Consider the following 17,224-nt stretch of genomic DNA (forward strand, 5'->3'; position numbering starts at 1 on the left):
AAACTTAATTGAAATTAAAATATTTAAATATTTTTAAATAAAATAAGAACAAATTTATCTTTATTCATTACGTAGGTACTCGGTTTATCTAAGACTAATTTAATGAATTTCGAATATAAACTTTACTTGGTAAATAACATTTTTGCTTAAAATCTATTGTGACGTGTGTTTCGATGCATTATGTGTCATTTTCAAATACTATATGTGAAGCTAAGTCAAAATTTTTGAGCTGTGTTCTCGGAACGTTGAATGATAAAGAGAGTAATAAACCCATAAATAACAATTAGATTCTAAAACCTCCCCCTATTATATATGTTCCCGCTTATATAAAATAATAACAAATGAAAAAATAAAAATAAGAAACAGCACCTAGACCTTCTTCTTCTTTGAACGTCCCAAGAGTACAAAAACTCTAAAATTTAGAATTAGTTTCACATACGGTGTTTAAAAATGACACAGAATGCATCGAAACACGTGTCACGATAGATTTTAAGAAATAGTGGTAAATACCCCTATTCCTTAAAATCTATCGTATCTTGGTAAATATCAAATAAAACTTAAATTTAAAATAGATTGAAATTATTAATAATATTACCATATTGATGGACTACAAAGTGACTAATGAATTTATGAAATGAATTTTATGAAAATATGTTATTTTTGCGTTCCAATTAGACGTGGTTTATTGAAGTTGGAAAGAAATCCCTTGAACTCGAGTAATTTCTGATGAAAAATGATTTCTTGACCCTACAATTTGGGCGTAATTTGTTTTGATCATATCAGTCAATAAGGAATCTGAATATTTAAGGTGAATTTAACAATGTCGAACCTCACTCACCGAGTCACAGGAAATTACCGCCGAGCTCGCGATATTGGATTACACCTAAAAATAATTTTCTCACCCCTGAACTCGTAAAGGGTTCGCTTCGGATCACCTCAGTCCCGTTGAATAGATGACCTCGGACCTCTGCTATAAAAGTTTTCACTTGGAATTAATGTAGGAATCGAGTAACGCTTTGGCAGACCTGACTCTTGCCACCTACTGCCAGTAACTACGAGTGAAATACATCACCCATATTTCAGGAACTTTCATTTTCCGAAAGCCAAGTTAAAAGTTCATACGCGATACTATGTCTAATCATTTGGTCTACATATGCATTTTAAGGTTCTTGAAATGATGAATGAATACTTTAATAACTTTCCCCAATAAATTCAATTTCTCATCTTTTAAATTACAGTGATTTAAAATTATTTGCAATGAATTTATTGAGATGATTATCTTTATACTTACTAATTTTCTAAGAATAATTGTTGTGAACTTACTTACACTTTGAAACTTTTGACGATTTTTTTAGTAATTGTTATATATGGTATCTTTTGTATAAATGGTTGTCACCAAAACTGATTGACGATTATTGATATACGAACGATAAAGGGCGGATTATTTTTAAATTATTATGTGCGTGGAGTTTGATAATCATAATTTTAAGGTTTTCATTTAATGCACCGCACGAAAAACGTGTTAAGAGTGTCAGAAATTATGACTCTACGAAGCATATCTGGCAAGAGTCTACAAGATAAAATAAGGATAAGTGAAATATGCTAGATCGAATATTTCGTTAGGTAAGAAAGTAAACTAATAAGACAATGGTACGCGCATGTGAGGATATTGGAACCATTAGGGCTACACAGCCAACCCCAAAGTAGACGACTCTCGGGCAGACCGTCAAAGAAATGGATTGACAACTGGGAATGGACATCTCAGGAGGCTAATAGGCTTCAATGCCTACACCAGGAAGAAGAAGAAAAAGTAGTTTTTAAAACAATATCGGACATTATTTGAAATAACAATACTCGCATTTTATTTCACATGTATCATATTATATCTCGTACAAGCTAGCGTAAACTTGACACTGCTAATATGAAAGTGTCCCTTGAGAAAAATGTATAATAATGAATTTTAATACATGGACTGACATGTGAAGCCTTATACCATTTACCATAGGTTTTTACCTTTTTATATAAAAAATATTTAATAATATATGCCAAAAGAGGAATATGAAATTAATGAGAGGTTTGACATTTTTTTATTTAAAATTTAAAAGCAATCGGTGAATGAGTAACTTTTTAAAAATTAAGATTTTTAGCAAACGAACATTTATAGTTTTATTTATGCAGTTAAATTAAAAAAGCCTCGTATTCTAAGACACCGTTGTGTCAAAATTTCAAAGCATCGGTTTATAAGTAAGGGGGATTATTTTAAACAAAATTAAATTTACATAAACTTTATAAAATAAACCAAATTCAAACGTTGTTTTTAACCACATTTATTTTTAATAATATTTTCCAACCGATTTTGACAAACACTTGGTTTATTTCTGGAATGGATACGTACTCTTGATGACGTATCCTTTTAAGAAGAGGGGCGCTTGTCAAAAACGGTTAGAAAATTAATACATTTATAAAAACAATATTTAAGTATTATTTTTTATATGTTTATAAAATATGCCACAAGTCATCAGAACAAGTATTAAACAAAATAGATTTACATTTTTCTTTATAAAAATTAATATTTATGAAAATTACCAAAACATACATATAGTGATAAAATGCATTTGTTGAATTAATTTCATGATATTTTTGGAGTTAAAAAGGTACAGTTGACGTAGGCTTTATGTTGCATTTTCATAATATTTATTTTTTAATTATATAACGTAGCTTTCTTGAAAAAACAACGTAGTATAAGAAAAATTTAGTTTTATTTAAAACTCATGTGAGGAAAAGAAAATGTCTGTCGTGAAATAAAACGGTTTAGAGTTTTACATTTAAAACGAATAAAGTATTAAAAAATATTCAGATTGGTTCTTTTTTGGTACAGAACTCAACACCCATCGTAACTTAGACTTAAATAGGTTTTCTATCGAAGAAACCTCCCCTGTTAACGCCATACATTTCCCTTTATAATGTGGCTTTAGTATGTCTTAGTAAAATATTTTCACCCTGTTTTATATTAACATATTATACATTTGTATATAAATTATGTATCTTCGTATGCATAATATGATAGATATTTTTGTACTCACATTTTAATGAACATGAACCTTTATTCTTATTTATTCTATCATAAACTAGATTATTTACCCTACCGATGATATATAAATAAGTATATATATCATAGGTGTCCAACCCCTCAACCGAGATGATGCATTTGTCTTCTTCATATTAAAAAAAAAATCATCTGAAACACCCGTAATATAAAATAAATCAACAATTTAATAGTATAACTTACAATTGAAAATTGATGTTATTCGTCAAAAGATTAATTTATGTTATATAAAAATTAAACATGAATTTTTCATCTTCCATTCATTTTAACCAGCTAAAAATGTATAGAAAATAATTTTCATACACATGATAAAACTGTTAATTAAATTAGTATCGCCATTCCAACTTATTCAAGAATTAGAAGATAAGTTTATTGTTAAACTTGATTTAATTGGAATCGAGATTAATTGCAGTTAAAAGTTTTTTTGCAATTTTTAAGTAAATTAGAAAAAAATCCTATGTTGTTCATTTGTCACTTAAACGATATAATACAAATATTTGAAACGAAATTTTTATTAAGTGTGTGAATATGTGTTTGCCACATTACTGGGATCAATTATTACTATTTGTACTAACAAATGTTATTACAAATGTAACATGTCGATGTTTATCCCTGGTGATGACAAGGTTTTTGTCGAAACCGGTTGAAGAAATGTACCAAACAAAAATGTTTAAAAATTGTTTAAACAGACTTCTAGTTTTATTTTATAAAATGTACAATTTTATTTATAAAGATAGTTTATTTTAATCAGTTATTCATTTAAAAATATATTTATTATTATTATTGTAATTCCTTTACTTGAATTGTATGGGAACTTAAAAGAACTATGTATAACACTGTGCATAAAATATTTACCCACTAAATTCAACTTCTCAATTCTCTTTATAAAATTTATTCCAATTTAATAGGCTTAGTCGTATGTCAGGTAAAATGAATACTTTAGAATTTATTTCCAATTTCATAACAACGCGAATATTATAAGAAAAAATGTGAAAAAAAACCGGGATGGAACGAGAAAGTAATATTTATACGAAGATATAACTCAAAACAGAGATAAAGATAAAACGCTTACTTTAACTGAATAAATAGAATCGAAATATCATGAAATAACTTCCATTTTATCAAACTTTCTACCATACAAAGCGCGCGAGATGATGCATGCGTTACGAGATCTGACTTCCACACACTAGGGGGGAAGGTTTCATTTATGAGATGAATCTAATGAGTATGTAACTGTATTGCGACAAATATGAAATTAACCTGCTTACACAAATTTAATACTCGATTAAAATATCTTTTAAAAGATAAAATAATTTTAAGACTAGTTTAATTATTCCATTAATTGATTCGACAGTCACTTTGTGGTAATATCTATTCATTTTAATTGAAGTTATACTTGGTTATTACCATTTTATCTACCGAAATAGTGGTATTTACAAAGTAAAACTTAAATTAAAAACAAGTTTAATTGTTGAATGTTTGCTCTAAAGTCAAGATGTTATCCACACTTGCTTAGTTGGTCGGTTTTATTGACTCCGGTCAAACCCGCTGACGGATCTTATATGTTTAATTGAAAACTATGGAATACATTTAGATGTACTGTTAAATTTGGCTCATTTCTTTAGGATATCTACTTTAATTATTGAAAAATAGTGTTAAGATATTTGTTCTGAACGCAAGATGTTATCCACACTTGCTTAGTTGGTCGGTTTTATTGACTCCGGTCAAACCCGCTGACGGATCTTATATGTTTAATTGAAAACTATGGAATACATTTAGATGTACTGTTAAAATTGTCTCATTTCTTTAGGATATCATCTACTTTAATTATTTGAGAATAGAGTTAAGATGTTTGCTCTGAATGCAAGATGTCATTCACGCTTTCTAAGTTGGTTGGTTTTATTGACTTCGGTTAAAACCATCTCCGGCTCTTATATTTTTCATGGAAACTATGAACTATGGTTAGATCTCCTGTTAACTTTGACTCATTTCTTTGGGATTAGTCTTTATATTGTTGTATCTACGCTTAAAATAACACATATAAGTACATATATCTGTATGCATAAAAATATATAAATATATATAAATATACGTATTTATATATATATAAATATATATATATATATATATATATATATATATATATATATATATATATATATATATATATATATATATGTATATATATATATATATATATATATATATATATATATATATATATATATATATATATATATATATATATATATATATATATATATATATATATATATATATATATATATATATTTATATATATATATATATATATATACATGTATAGATATAAATATACATAAATATATACATATATGTATAAACATATATATATATTTTTTTTTAAACTCATTTTTAGTATTTATTCTATGCCCGCCTCCGTAGTGTAATGGTCAGCACGCTCGGCTACCGTTCTAGAGGTCCCGGGTTCGATTCCCAAGGGGGGTAAAATAAATATAAGTGATTTTTTCACTGTAATATTTATTCAATATTATTACCCTGGACTGGGTACCTGAAGCGGAGGGCTGATCACCTTTCCTTCATGTGTAAACGATCAAGATAACACTTTGTTTATATGACGCAGTGCCCTATGCACCATTGGGGTGCGGATAAGGGTTTTATTATTATTATTATTTTATGCAAAATAAATCATTAAAAACGTATGTATCTTTTGAAAGCTACGTAATATTCTTCAGAATTTGACGTTTGAGAATTCGTTTGAGAAAAAAAGTTACTTTTATAATATCCACTTACAAATCTCGAAATAATATTTTTTACCATACTCATGCAATGTGTACTTACATATCATGGGAATAATAAAAATAAAACCTTTGTTAAAGTATATTTATTTCTAAATTCATACGATATGAACATTGTAGGATGATTTTATTATTTATTTAAACCTTCGGAAAATATTGTAATCAATCCATTAAACAAACAAATTAGATGTATGAATTCCGATTACACGTTTGAGAACGCCTGACTGAAAATGTAAACATATTTTAGAAACGTAAGTATAAATTTTTAACCCTACGCAAACGGAGTTAGGAGTGTGGTTTTATGTTTAGACTCCTTTAGGGAGTGGACTGAACTCTCAGGGGGTGAAATCTGTTTTATCGGGGATAAGGGTTTTATTAACATGCTGTAAACCCTGAAATGTTAACGGTGTGTCGAGAATTTTTTATTACTTGAACCCATATTACATACAAATTTCCGAGCCTACAAAATTTGCAATAAAACGCACGTGAAACGTAATTTGCAGGATATTCCACGATACAAACTTTCTATGGAGCCGAGGGCTTCTTTTTGATTCCAATATATTACCCCTAGAGAGATCTTATTAAAATTGACGGTGAAAGTTAGTGAGGACTTTACAGTAAAAAATATCGTACATTTGTAGTTTCCTTTGAGAGCAATATCATGTTTAACCTTTTTTATGAACTCCAGGCGATTTACATATAAGTACGTATATTATTATATAATAAAACAGTAGTTCCAATTTATTTCAATATATATTATTTAAATTACATTTTGTTACCTTTCTACTATGTCTCTATTTATTGTCTCCTATTTTAATTAATACAAAAGAACAATTCATAGTGATTATATACACGAAAATCAGATTTAGCAAATAAAAACTTGACAGCGAAAGCTGAACTGGCAGTACACAATAGAGTCCTGCTACCACCACTTGAGTATGGAAATGAAGCAGGGAGTTAGCAAAAAAAACGATAAAAGTAGACTGAATGCAGTTGAAATGCGATCTCTGAAACATTATTTGATAGATGTTCGTGTTGTGAAATAAGGAAGGAATGCAAAGGTAAGACTGCGTTAATGAATTGAGATGTTGGGACATGTGGAACGAACGAGTGAACAAAGAACAGTTAAACAAATTTATGAGGCAAATGTAGTAGGAGCAAAAGAATAACGAAAAACTTGCCATGATCAAGTGGGTCAAATACTTGAAAGCGGTCAGATCGGAAATCGGAAACGGCGGGTATGTACGAAGAGATGCATAAACGTGGAAAAGTCGGGGAATGTTTTCAATCTTTCTTTTCTCTCTGCCTACCCCTGCGGAGAAGCGGCGTGTTGGCTAGTGGTTAGAATCTAGATAGTATAAATAGGAACATATTAAAACAAAATCATTCTATTGCATTTTTAATCAAACTACTTCAAATATTCAATTCATGATTTTTTATCAAATCCACACCTATTCTTAATTAATTAATTATATTATTCAGTAATTACATGCTTGGTAATAAATATTTCAAGATTAATTTTTCTAGTATTATTTATGAACGATATGTTGGTAATACTTATGTAATACTTATGTAAATGGGTTAATTTAATAGTGTTCATATGACCGAGTAAGTGCTTTTTTAACTATTGACGTTCAAGTTAAAGTTTGGAAGCAAGGGCAGATGCTTAACGAACTTTGTAATATATATATATATATATATATATATATATATATATATATATATATATATATATATATATATATATATATATATATATTATATATATATATATATATATATATATATATATATATATATATATATATATATGTATATATATATATATATATATATATATATATATATATATATATATATATATATATATATGTATATATATATATATATATATATATATATATATATATATATATATATATATATATATATATATAAATGTATATATTAAAGTTAGAATTCTTAAAAATATATTCATATTAGTACGAAATACTCGTATACCGTCAGTGTGGATACCTACCGAAATCTTTTATTCTTAAGACTAGCAAGTGCGTTAGTCCGCGATTTGCACTGAAGTTTTCACACAACATTTTCAATACATCTATGAACCATGAGTAATACTTGGAATATAATTTTGAAAATTCCATCTTTTTTACAAAAGACATACAACAAAACGTCCAATTTGTTTTGTAAAATGTCCGATTTGATTTGTAAGGCGTCTAATTTGGTATGTAAAACGTTCAAATTGAAGTGTAAACAAAACCTTTATTAAGGAAATAGTTAGGAAGGCATCGCTCTACAAAAGATTTCGGACTCAAAAAAAATCTTACGGCTAGTTGCATTTTTTTTCAACTATTGCATTTTTTCCAGTTTCACATGCCTTGTCTTAATTATGTGCTTTGTATTTAGCATAATTAATGCTGTAAAAGTATCCAATGTACCATTTTTCAAGGTTGAGAAAAAATGAATATTTGTTTTAAATACAGAATATAAGATCTGAAATATCACGGTAAAAGTAATGAAAATACTTCTTCGATATAATTTATTATATTATGTTAATACATTTTATTCAAATGATCCGTTCTACACGACATTATGCCGAACGGTTCTATTGGTCGTTTAGGCGGGGAAATACGAGGGATTCCTCATTTTTAAGGGAAATTTGTCGTGATGTGATTTGCATGTTCAATTCCTTCTCTTGGGTACTGCAGCTTCTTCACAAAATCTAATCAAGATCCAAAAAAGACCCTCGGGATATCACCAGTAAATGATCCAATATACATTCTCCAATCAAAAGGCGTAGAAAAACTTGGACTTTAAAAAAGTTTAAAGTGAATCGATTCAAGTTTAAAAGTCTCCGTACCTGCTCGCTAGGATGAACAATTTCGTATATTTTTGTAATCTAAAAGTGTCCTTGCTTGCATCGACGTATAAGGGTTGAATAAGAATTTTAATATTCTACGAGTATTAAATAATGAAATTTGAAAGCATAATATACTCCTTCACATCACACTGTATTAAATAGTAACCTGAAAGGGTGCAATAATATTCATGACTGACTTCAATTCTCCATATGTCAGTATTTCATTTTTTTTATTTATATTTTAAAAGAGAAATATTTGTGTTTTTATTGTACTATTTGCAAAAATACTTCAATTTCATACTATTTCTGTAAGCCTTAGCGGCTCATTATTAGAAAAAAGATATCAAATTGTGGTAGAGTGGGTTCGAACCTAGAAACTCTGACTAAAGAGACACAACACAAGTGTCCGCGACACTAATCACGGGACCACAATCCGACAATTTCAAACAAACTCTATGATATATATTTTGTATGTTAAAAGCATTGTTAATTTTGTGGTATGGTAATATACACTATCCTTTTCATTCATCGTTCATTTTATGTAATATCGATTAAAAAACACTGCTTCATAACCAATGATTTCGGAATAACTATTCCATCTTATCTACATTTGAACTGATGGTGGAATGGTTAAAAATACTACTTCACCACTGTTGTTTTCAGAAAAACCATTAAATCTAGTCTACATTCGACCCGATGCATCGCGTTGGTGGAATGATTATTACTACTTCATGACTACCGGTTTCAGAATAACCATTGTATCTAGTCTACATTTGACCTGATGGTGGAATGGTTATTAGTAGTGTTGTTCGAAACCGGTAGTTATGAAGAAATGTTGTTAAAAGGTACATATTACACAAAGTGAACAATGAATGATAAGGATAGTGCTTGTAATATTGATTTAAAATCCAAAATACTGAACATTAGAATATGGTATAGTATTATTTTATGACGGTCGTCAGCCCCGTAAATGCCCAGACTTCCATATTCTTCTTCATCTTTGATGAGATGTGAAAAAATAATATGAAAATAACTCCTGTAATTGGAGATAATCCAGATTTTGTGAACAAGTATTTGGACACACTCAAAATGTTGTAAATGGTATTATATAATATGAATGATAAATGGTAAGAAGAGTATTCTTTGATAAATGTTTCTTATACTTGAAACAAACAACCTGAAAAAAACATTTTTAAAGTAAATCTGGACTACCATTTCCAACATAATGAGATATAACAATACTCCAACGATATGAAGTTTTAGTATTATTATTTATTTGAATGAACTTATTATATTCATTGAACTTCATTATGATGTAATTATATTCATTAAAAAAATCTTAATCGCTCTTATATTGTGTAATTAGCTATTGAATGATATTATTATCTATTTAGGTTATTAGACATTTGATCAAAAATATGTACATGTACGGTCGCTTTGTGTAAATTTTAAATATTGATTATTTAAATTATCACGAAATTGCTATTGATAGCAAGTCACTGAGCCAGAATTTCGACGTCAATATGCCGTAAGTTCATTGGACTGACGGCAGATGTCAATTTTGATAACATACCTACAGGAAAACATTACGACAGTAATTTTAAATTAAATTCAGTTAAAATAATAAAATCTCTACAACGTGGCGTTGCTGGGTAAATGGCGATTCGATTCACTCTAATTGCAAAATTAATTTAAAAAAAAAAAACGGCTCACAATTGATCTAGGTATTTGTACATAAACAAAAATTCTACCTTCTGTGTAAACATCATACATGTAATCAAGTATCGAAAATAAAGGTCAAACGATTAATTGTTTTATTTTTAAAACCAACCACTATTATTGTTTTTTTTTTTTATATACATGTTTTTTTTAAGTACAGAATTTATAATAGATTTATATTATCCACTGACACTTCGTGATGGAATTGCATTTTTAATATATTATTAGATTAAAACCAATATTTTTAGCTTTTCCACTTTTTTCATTTGACCAACGACCGGGTTTCGTCGTTACCGACATCATCAGACCAGTCTGATGATGTCGGTAACGACGAAACCCGGTCGCTGGTCAAATAAAAAAAGTGGAAAAGCTAAAAATATTGGTTTTAATCTAATAATATATTACAGAATTTATTTCATATCATGGTTTGATTTTCTATTGAATGTTTATTGTACATAATTTAAATGTAAATACATTATATTATGTAAAAAAATAACCTTTAAAATATGATCAGCAACCTTGCTCATTTACGTACTTTCTGATCTAAATGTTAGTTAATATTTATACATTTTATCAACATTAGTAAAATGATTGATATTGAAATAAGATGCATTGCTTTTCACTGACGAATTTAATACTGACATTCATATGTAAAACTGGATTTTATATTTAAAAAAAAGTTATTTCATAGCTTTTTCCACATTTATTTTATTTGATCACCAGTTTGATAACTTCGGAAAGATGAAACTCGGTCGCTGTTGAAATGAAATAAAAATGGAAAAGATATTACAATGATTAAAAAAAATACTTATTTTATACCACTTGAGTTTTATTAAAGACAACATGTTTCGGAAGTTAAACTTCCACCATTCAGGTCTGTATAATAACTTATACAGACCTGAATGATGGAAGTTTAACTTCCGAAACATGTAGTCTTTAATAAAACTCAAGTGTTATAAAACAAGTGTTTCCTTTAATCATTGTAACATGTCTTACCACAAAGTAAATGCCGAAACAATAAATGAAAAAGACATTCATTTCTTGTTGTATTATGTAAAGATATGTAGGTTTATTAATTAGAGATATTCAGAGTTCGGAAAACTAAAGAAGGGGAGTTCTACAATACACACCGTATTGTAGAACTACCATATTGTTTAAAACTTATAGAGGTTATTCACAAGTATTTTATAAGGAAAATATTCTTAATATATTCTTAAGGGGTTGTTTATTTTTATTTCCTTTAAATATTTTTTTTTTACGACAAATACTCTCTACTGTATAAGTAGGCTTACTTCGTACGTATGTCACTGAATTTTATAAGATAATGTTGGATTATACTAATACTAAAATGATTTTCCAGGTATCGTTGAGAGGTATCAACTCTGACTTCCTGGATATCGAAATAAAGCCTCCTAAGCAGCAGTACACTGGTCCATCCACCCTCGCCCCTCACCCCGACAACCTACCAATAATAGGTAAGAGAAACTTAAAAAGTAAATTAATTGTTTTTAATTAATGATTTACTTCGTAAATATCACAGTTTATTCAAATGTACTGTGATACGTGTTTCGATGCATTCCGCATCATTTTCAAAAAGCCGTGTCACAGTAGATTTTAAGAAATAGTGGCATTTACTAAGTAAAACATTTATCAAAAGTGGATAGATTTTACCACAAAGTAACTGCCGAATCAATTAATGAAATCACTTTCAAATATTTTTTTTCAAAATATATAAAATGCATACTTTATTTTTTACGGATAATTGAGAAGAATAATAAGTATTTTTTGAGTTGGTTTAGACACGTGGGACGAATGGATGACAATAAAGTGACTAAGGTTCTATGTTTTGCAAATTTAAATGAGAAGATAGAATGTGCTTGGCAAAAAAAAACTTATCAATCAGAACTTGAAATCTGCTTGTGTTTACTTGACCGTAAAGCATGTTTGACTTGATGTAGGAAACTATGGGTCTATATCGTGACGGACGATTGAGGCATCCTTTCTGCTTACCCCTCCCCAAGTAGGTAGTTGAAGTAGTAGTATTACTATACGATATAAATATTCTAAACCATCAAGGTATTTATTAATAATTTTATACAGGAAGTATGTACCTACATTATGTTGATATTAAATAAATTGGTGCGTTCTAATATGGATTTTTTACCCATTATTTAATGCATGTTAAAAGATCTTAGGTTTTTCTCAAACAAAAACAAAAGGATTGAGTGTATCTCAGTTTTTAACTAAAATTTCTCTTTAAGCAATCAGCGCCGGGAGTTGGATTTCAATTTGTTTCAGTAAAACTCATCAAATAAAAAACTTAGTGTGTTTTCGTCAATTTCTACGAATCCTAATTTACATATAAGTGTTACAAGTTATCGTAACAGATTTATATTTCATTTTAATTTATTTTCCTTGTTTTTATTTGCACGTGCACTAATAAAAATCATGAATGATTTCCATCACATTGCTTATATCATGACATTGACCTATTGTGTTAAAAATATAACTTTGTTATCAGCAGAATATTTTAATAAAATATTTATCGTCAATAATATTATGCTCAACTCAAGGTAGCTTATGTCTACACTGCGCAGAAATATTTGTTTTTAATTGGTCTAGTTAACTTAATAATCCACTAAGTTGTGGAATTTAGATTATGGTATACATACTCACAACTAAATACATAGAAATTTTATTTTTATTTAATTATCTTGTAATAAAAAATCAATACACCACATTCCCACCCCTGTATCCCACCCTTACCTTAAAACATCACTTTTCTATTAAATTACTGCTACTCTTCACCCATTGCTTTAAATTTCTATAAACGCAACCCATTTTGTTGTGTTTAATGAAGTTTTACAATGATAATATGTAAATAAAAATTAGGAAACAACTTCATAATCTCTGCCCTTTCTCTATGCTTTCATTCTTTCAAGAAACGCCACTTCAACAGTTATTTTTTGTAAATATAGCAGCAACAAAAATATTCCTAACTAGTAAAAAAATAATATTTCACGTTCGTCTCTCTAAGAATTACAAAAAAAACGCAATACTTTTGTTAAAAAATGCATTAAAACCACTATTTTAGAATAGACATAATAGTATTTTAAGAGTTCACTGTCTTTTAAATAACCTTACTTCCTTTTGAAAAATAGACCTGATTATGTGATTTTAATATGTAGATCGCAAAAATATCTTTGTTTGTTCATTATTCATAGATTAAAAGTATGCCCAATGAATTCATTGTGTTTTACTGTATAACTACTCGTTTATATACTCAGTTGAAAGTTGTTAACAATATAAATGTTATTTATAATATCACACACTGGATTATTTGGATTATTCACCCTACGGATAAGATCTCAATTTATATGTGCCTTAACTCTATGCGAAACATCTGGACTTCTTCTTTCATATAAGAAGAACGATAGATTTTTATATCATGTTGAGACGCATATAAATAAAAGTTTGTTACTTTACACTTCAAAATTCGCGGAATTGTTATTGATGATAGTAATCACAAATAATATGAGTGAATTTCTCCGCCAAAATGAGCTTTTAGATGACTTATAATTACACCCCTTCCACGACCATATCGCCACTTTGACAAAGGTCCCTTTGAAATATGATCCACTTATTATTACAATCGCCTGAAAAATGGAAGCCTTTGGAAGGGAAAAAATGTGTTAAAAGGAATTCGCCCTCAAACTGAATAAGGGAATACTACGTCATATGGCTGTTAATCAATTTTATTGGCTTTTTTTCACCTTGTTCACACACGAACAGAACCCATAATATTAAAATCTCTGTAAATTATGGCTTTTTATATTTCATGGAGATTTCGTTCTCTTACCTTTTTTAAATTTTACATTAGATAAGCAGCAATTTATGACCTGTTAAATATTTTCAAGTAATTTATTTGTACAATACACATTTTGATATTTAAATTTCAGTATTATGATAGTGTATTACATACACAGTTCTCTCTTAAATGTATATCGAAAAAATAATACATTTATTTAGACCGACCTTGTTATCTACTCATTTTTATTACAAAAAATGTTCATCAGTAATAAATCTGTATGCCAAATACATTAGGATGACGAGTCAAAGAAACATATTTTTAATTTATGGTAAAAATATGTTTTGTTGCTTTGAAATAAGTGATAAATTAATTAAATAAATAGAAATATATAATTTAACAAATAATCGAAGCACTAAAGTTGGAATTGTCCATTTAATAACTATCTTCAAAAAAGATTTGTTAAAAGTTATATAAACGTTTAATGTACTTTCCTGTGGTCTATCTCCTTTTTTTATCGTTTATATGATAAACCTCACTGTCCACCTCCGTGGTGTAATGGTCAACGCGTTTAGCTACCGTGCTGAAGGTCCCGGGTTCGATTCTCAGGGGGGTTAAAATAAATATTAGTGATTTTACAGTGTAATATTTCATTAATATTACCCTGGGCTGTTTCCTGAAGCGCAAGAGTGATCATCTTGCCTTCGTGTAAGTAATGATCAAGATAACACTGCGTCAATTTGATGGAGTGCCCTATGCACCCTTGGGTGCGGATTAGGGTTATAAGTAAAAAATATGATATACCTCACATAGCTTAAACGAATGATTTATTTTACGACTTATCTTTTTCATCACTCTTCTCACAGATATAGACACAAAGGCATGCACCATTAAAAAGTTCTTTAGAGTGAAAAGGTTATACGTGAAGGTGTTATTTCTTCAAGAAACACTGAGTACATTACCTCTTGTTAGTAGTTATTGTGGAATGTTCTCAGTTCTTACAAGATCGAGTAGGTACTCGAATCCCCGAACCCCCAGGAATCCTAACAGGTGAGTGGAGACTTGACTTGAACGCTAAATTATATTAACATCGGGCCAGTGGAACAACTTACTGAAACTATAATATTGTAGTTTGTAACAAGTAAAGAGCTTTGTTAAGGTTCGAAGGATTCCTGTGTTTCGCTTGATGACATAGTTTACACGGCATTTAACCGAGAACGGATAAACCGTTTAACACTTTAGCATTCGTTAAGAACGAGCAGTTAACTTAAATACGTTGACGTCGTTTTATCATTTTCCGGGTTAAAATTTACTTCACAACGTTTTATTTTATGTTTTTTTTTTCATTTGGAAATATTTCGGATACAAAAAAAATATCAGGTTTTCTAGGGACATTTCTTTGTGGATCAGCTTTTCCACATTTATACTATTTGACCAATGACCGGATTTCATTGTTACAAACATCATCAGACTGGTTAGGGTTGATAAAATTGTTATATTCACAACAAGATAGGGATTAAAAACCATGATTTTATATATTTCTTCTGACAAATTGAATGAATTAAAGTAATGTATTATAATGATAATAACATATTTATTATGAATGTTATGATAAGATGATGTTTTATGTAATAAGTGTTGTTTTAGCATACATAATAAATAATATTTTTGCATTAGTGTTTCGCCGGTACCTATTTTCCTTAGTAGTTATATCGTGCTATTTCCTCTTTTAATATATTTCTACTTATGTATATTAATGAGTTTATATTTTCTTTACAACCCATTATGCATCCATTAGTAACTTACACATTATTTAAATAAAGTTTTTATACTATTAAAAACATAGTTTTTCCTCCTACTTGTTTCGTAAATTGCTCGATTTTGGCATATTTTTCGAAAATATATTTCATATTTTGATGAATGTATTTTATTCATTATTCATCATAAAATAATATTTTATTTTATGATGAATATAAAAATCTGGATTAATTTAAAATAAATAAGGAATATGGAGATATTTTATATAAATGTATGTGTATATATATATATATATATATATATATATATATGTATATATATATATATATATATATATATATATATATATATATGTATATATATATATATATATATATATATATATATATATATATATATATATATATATATATATATATATATATATATATATATATATATTATCAGTGGTGCAGTGGGGGCGAGATGCATCACGCGGAGTCGACTACCGGATTTTTTTCTCGGGGTTTTTTTTTAATTCAGAGTAGACCACGGTTTTCATTTAAACTTTGGCCTTCAATGAGGTTGAAATATACACAATTTTCGATATAAAAACGGATATGAAATGATTACATTTTTTAATTTACAACTTGGCATTGCGTTACATTAAATCCTGATCTTTTATATAAATAATAAACTAAACTGATACTATATGTATTGTGCTTATTGTTCTAAATATCGTGATAAGGTCTTTGTGCTTGATCATTTGGAGGATTATGATAGGTTTGTGACAAGAAAAAAAAACGCAACTTGTGAAAGGGATTCGTAATATAAATAATATTGGTTGAGTGAGATATGCGATGACTGAAAATATTCAGCAAATTCATTGACACTGTTCCGTGTCCGCTGTACTGGTCGGGGTTGTGGAGGCGTCTGAGTATCGGCCAACGTAGGTTGGAATCGAATCTAGCTCATTAACTGAACTAACAAACTACATACTAATTATCCCTATTATATACTAATTATTATCAACACTGGGGTACTTCCAGACACTTGTTAAACAAACTTATATTTATTAAAATTGGCAGTGACAAGGATATAGAAAGGTATTAAATTTATATTCAAAATAAATTTGAAATTCAAACCCATTTTATCATAATCTATAGTATATAAAATAAAATCGCTTATTTTAT

General features: G+C 28.5%; 1 protein-coding gene across 1 annotated transcript in view; it reads left to right on the forward strand.

Moving 5' to 3' along the window:
• The window catches only part of LOC148312533 (putative oxidoreductase PXDNL), a 239,327-nt gene that overhangs the window by 209,102 nt on the left and 13,001 nt on the right, over window positions 1–17,224 (forward strand). Inside the window, exon 8 of the mRNA XM_088277195.1 lies at window positions 11,847–11,961. Within this exon, the coding sequence (XP_088133321.1) occupies window positions 11,847–11,961 (115 nt within the window). The remainder of the gene's footprint in view (window positions 1–11,846; window positions 11,962–17,224) is intronic.

This window comes from Brachycentrus maculatus, unplaced genomic scaffold (genome assembly GCF_059751285.1).
Source record: "Brachycentrus maculatus isolate JH-2025_06_01 unplaced genomic scaffold, ASM5975128v1 h1tg000039l, whole genome shotgun sequence".
In the NCBI taxonomy this organism is placed as follows: domain Eukaryota; kingdom Metazoa; phylum Arthropoda; class Insecta; order Trichoptera; family Brachycentridae; genus Brachycentrus; species Brachycentrus maculatus.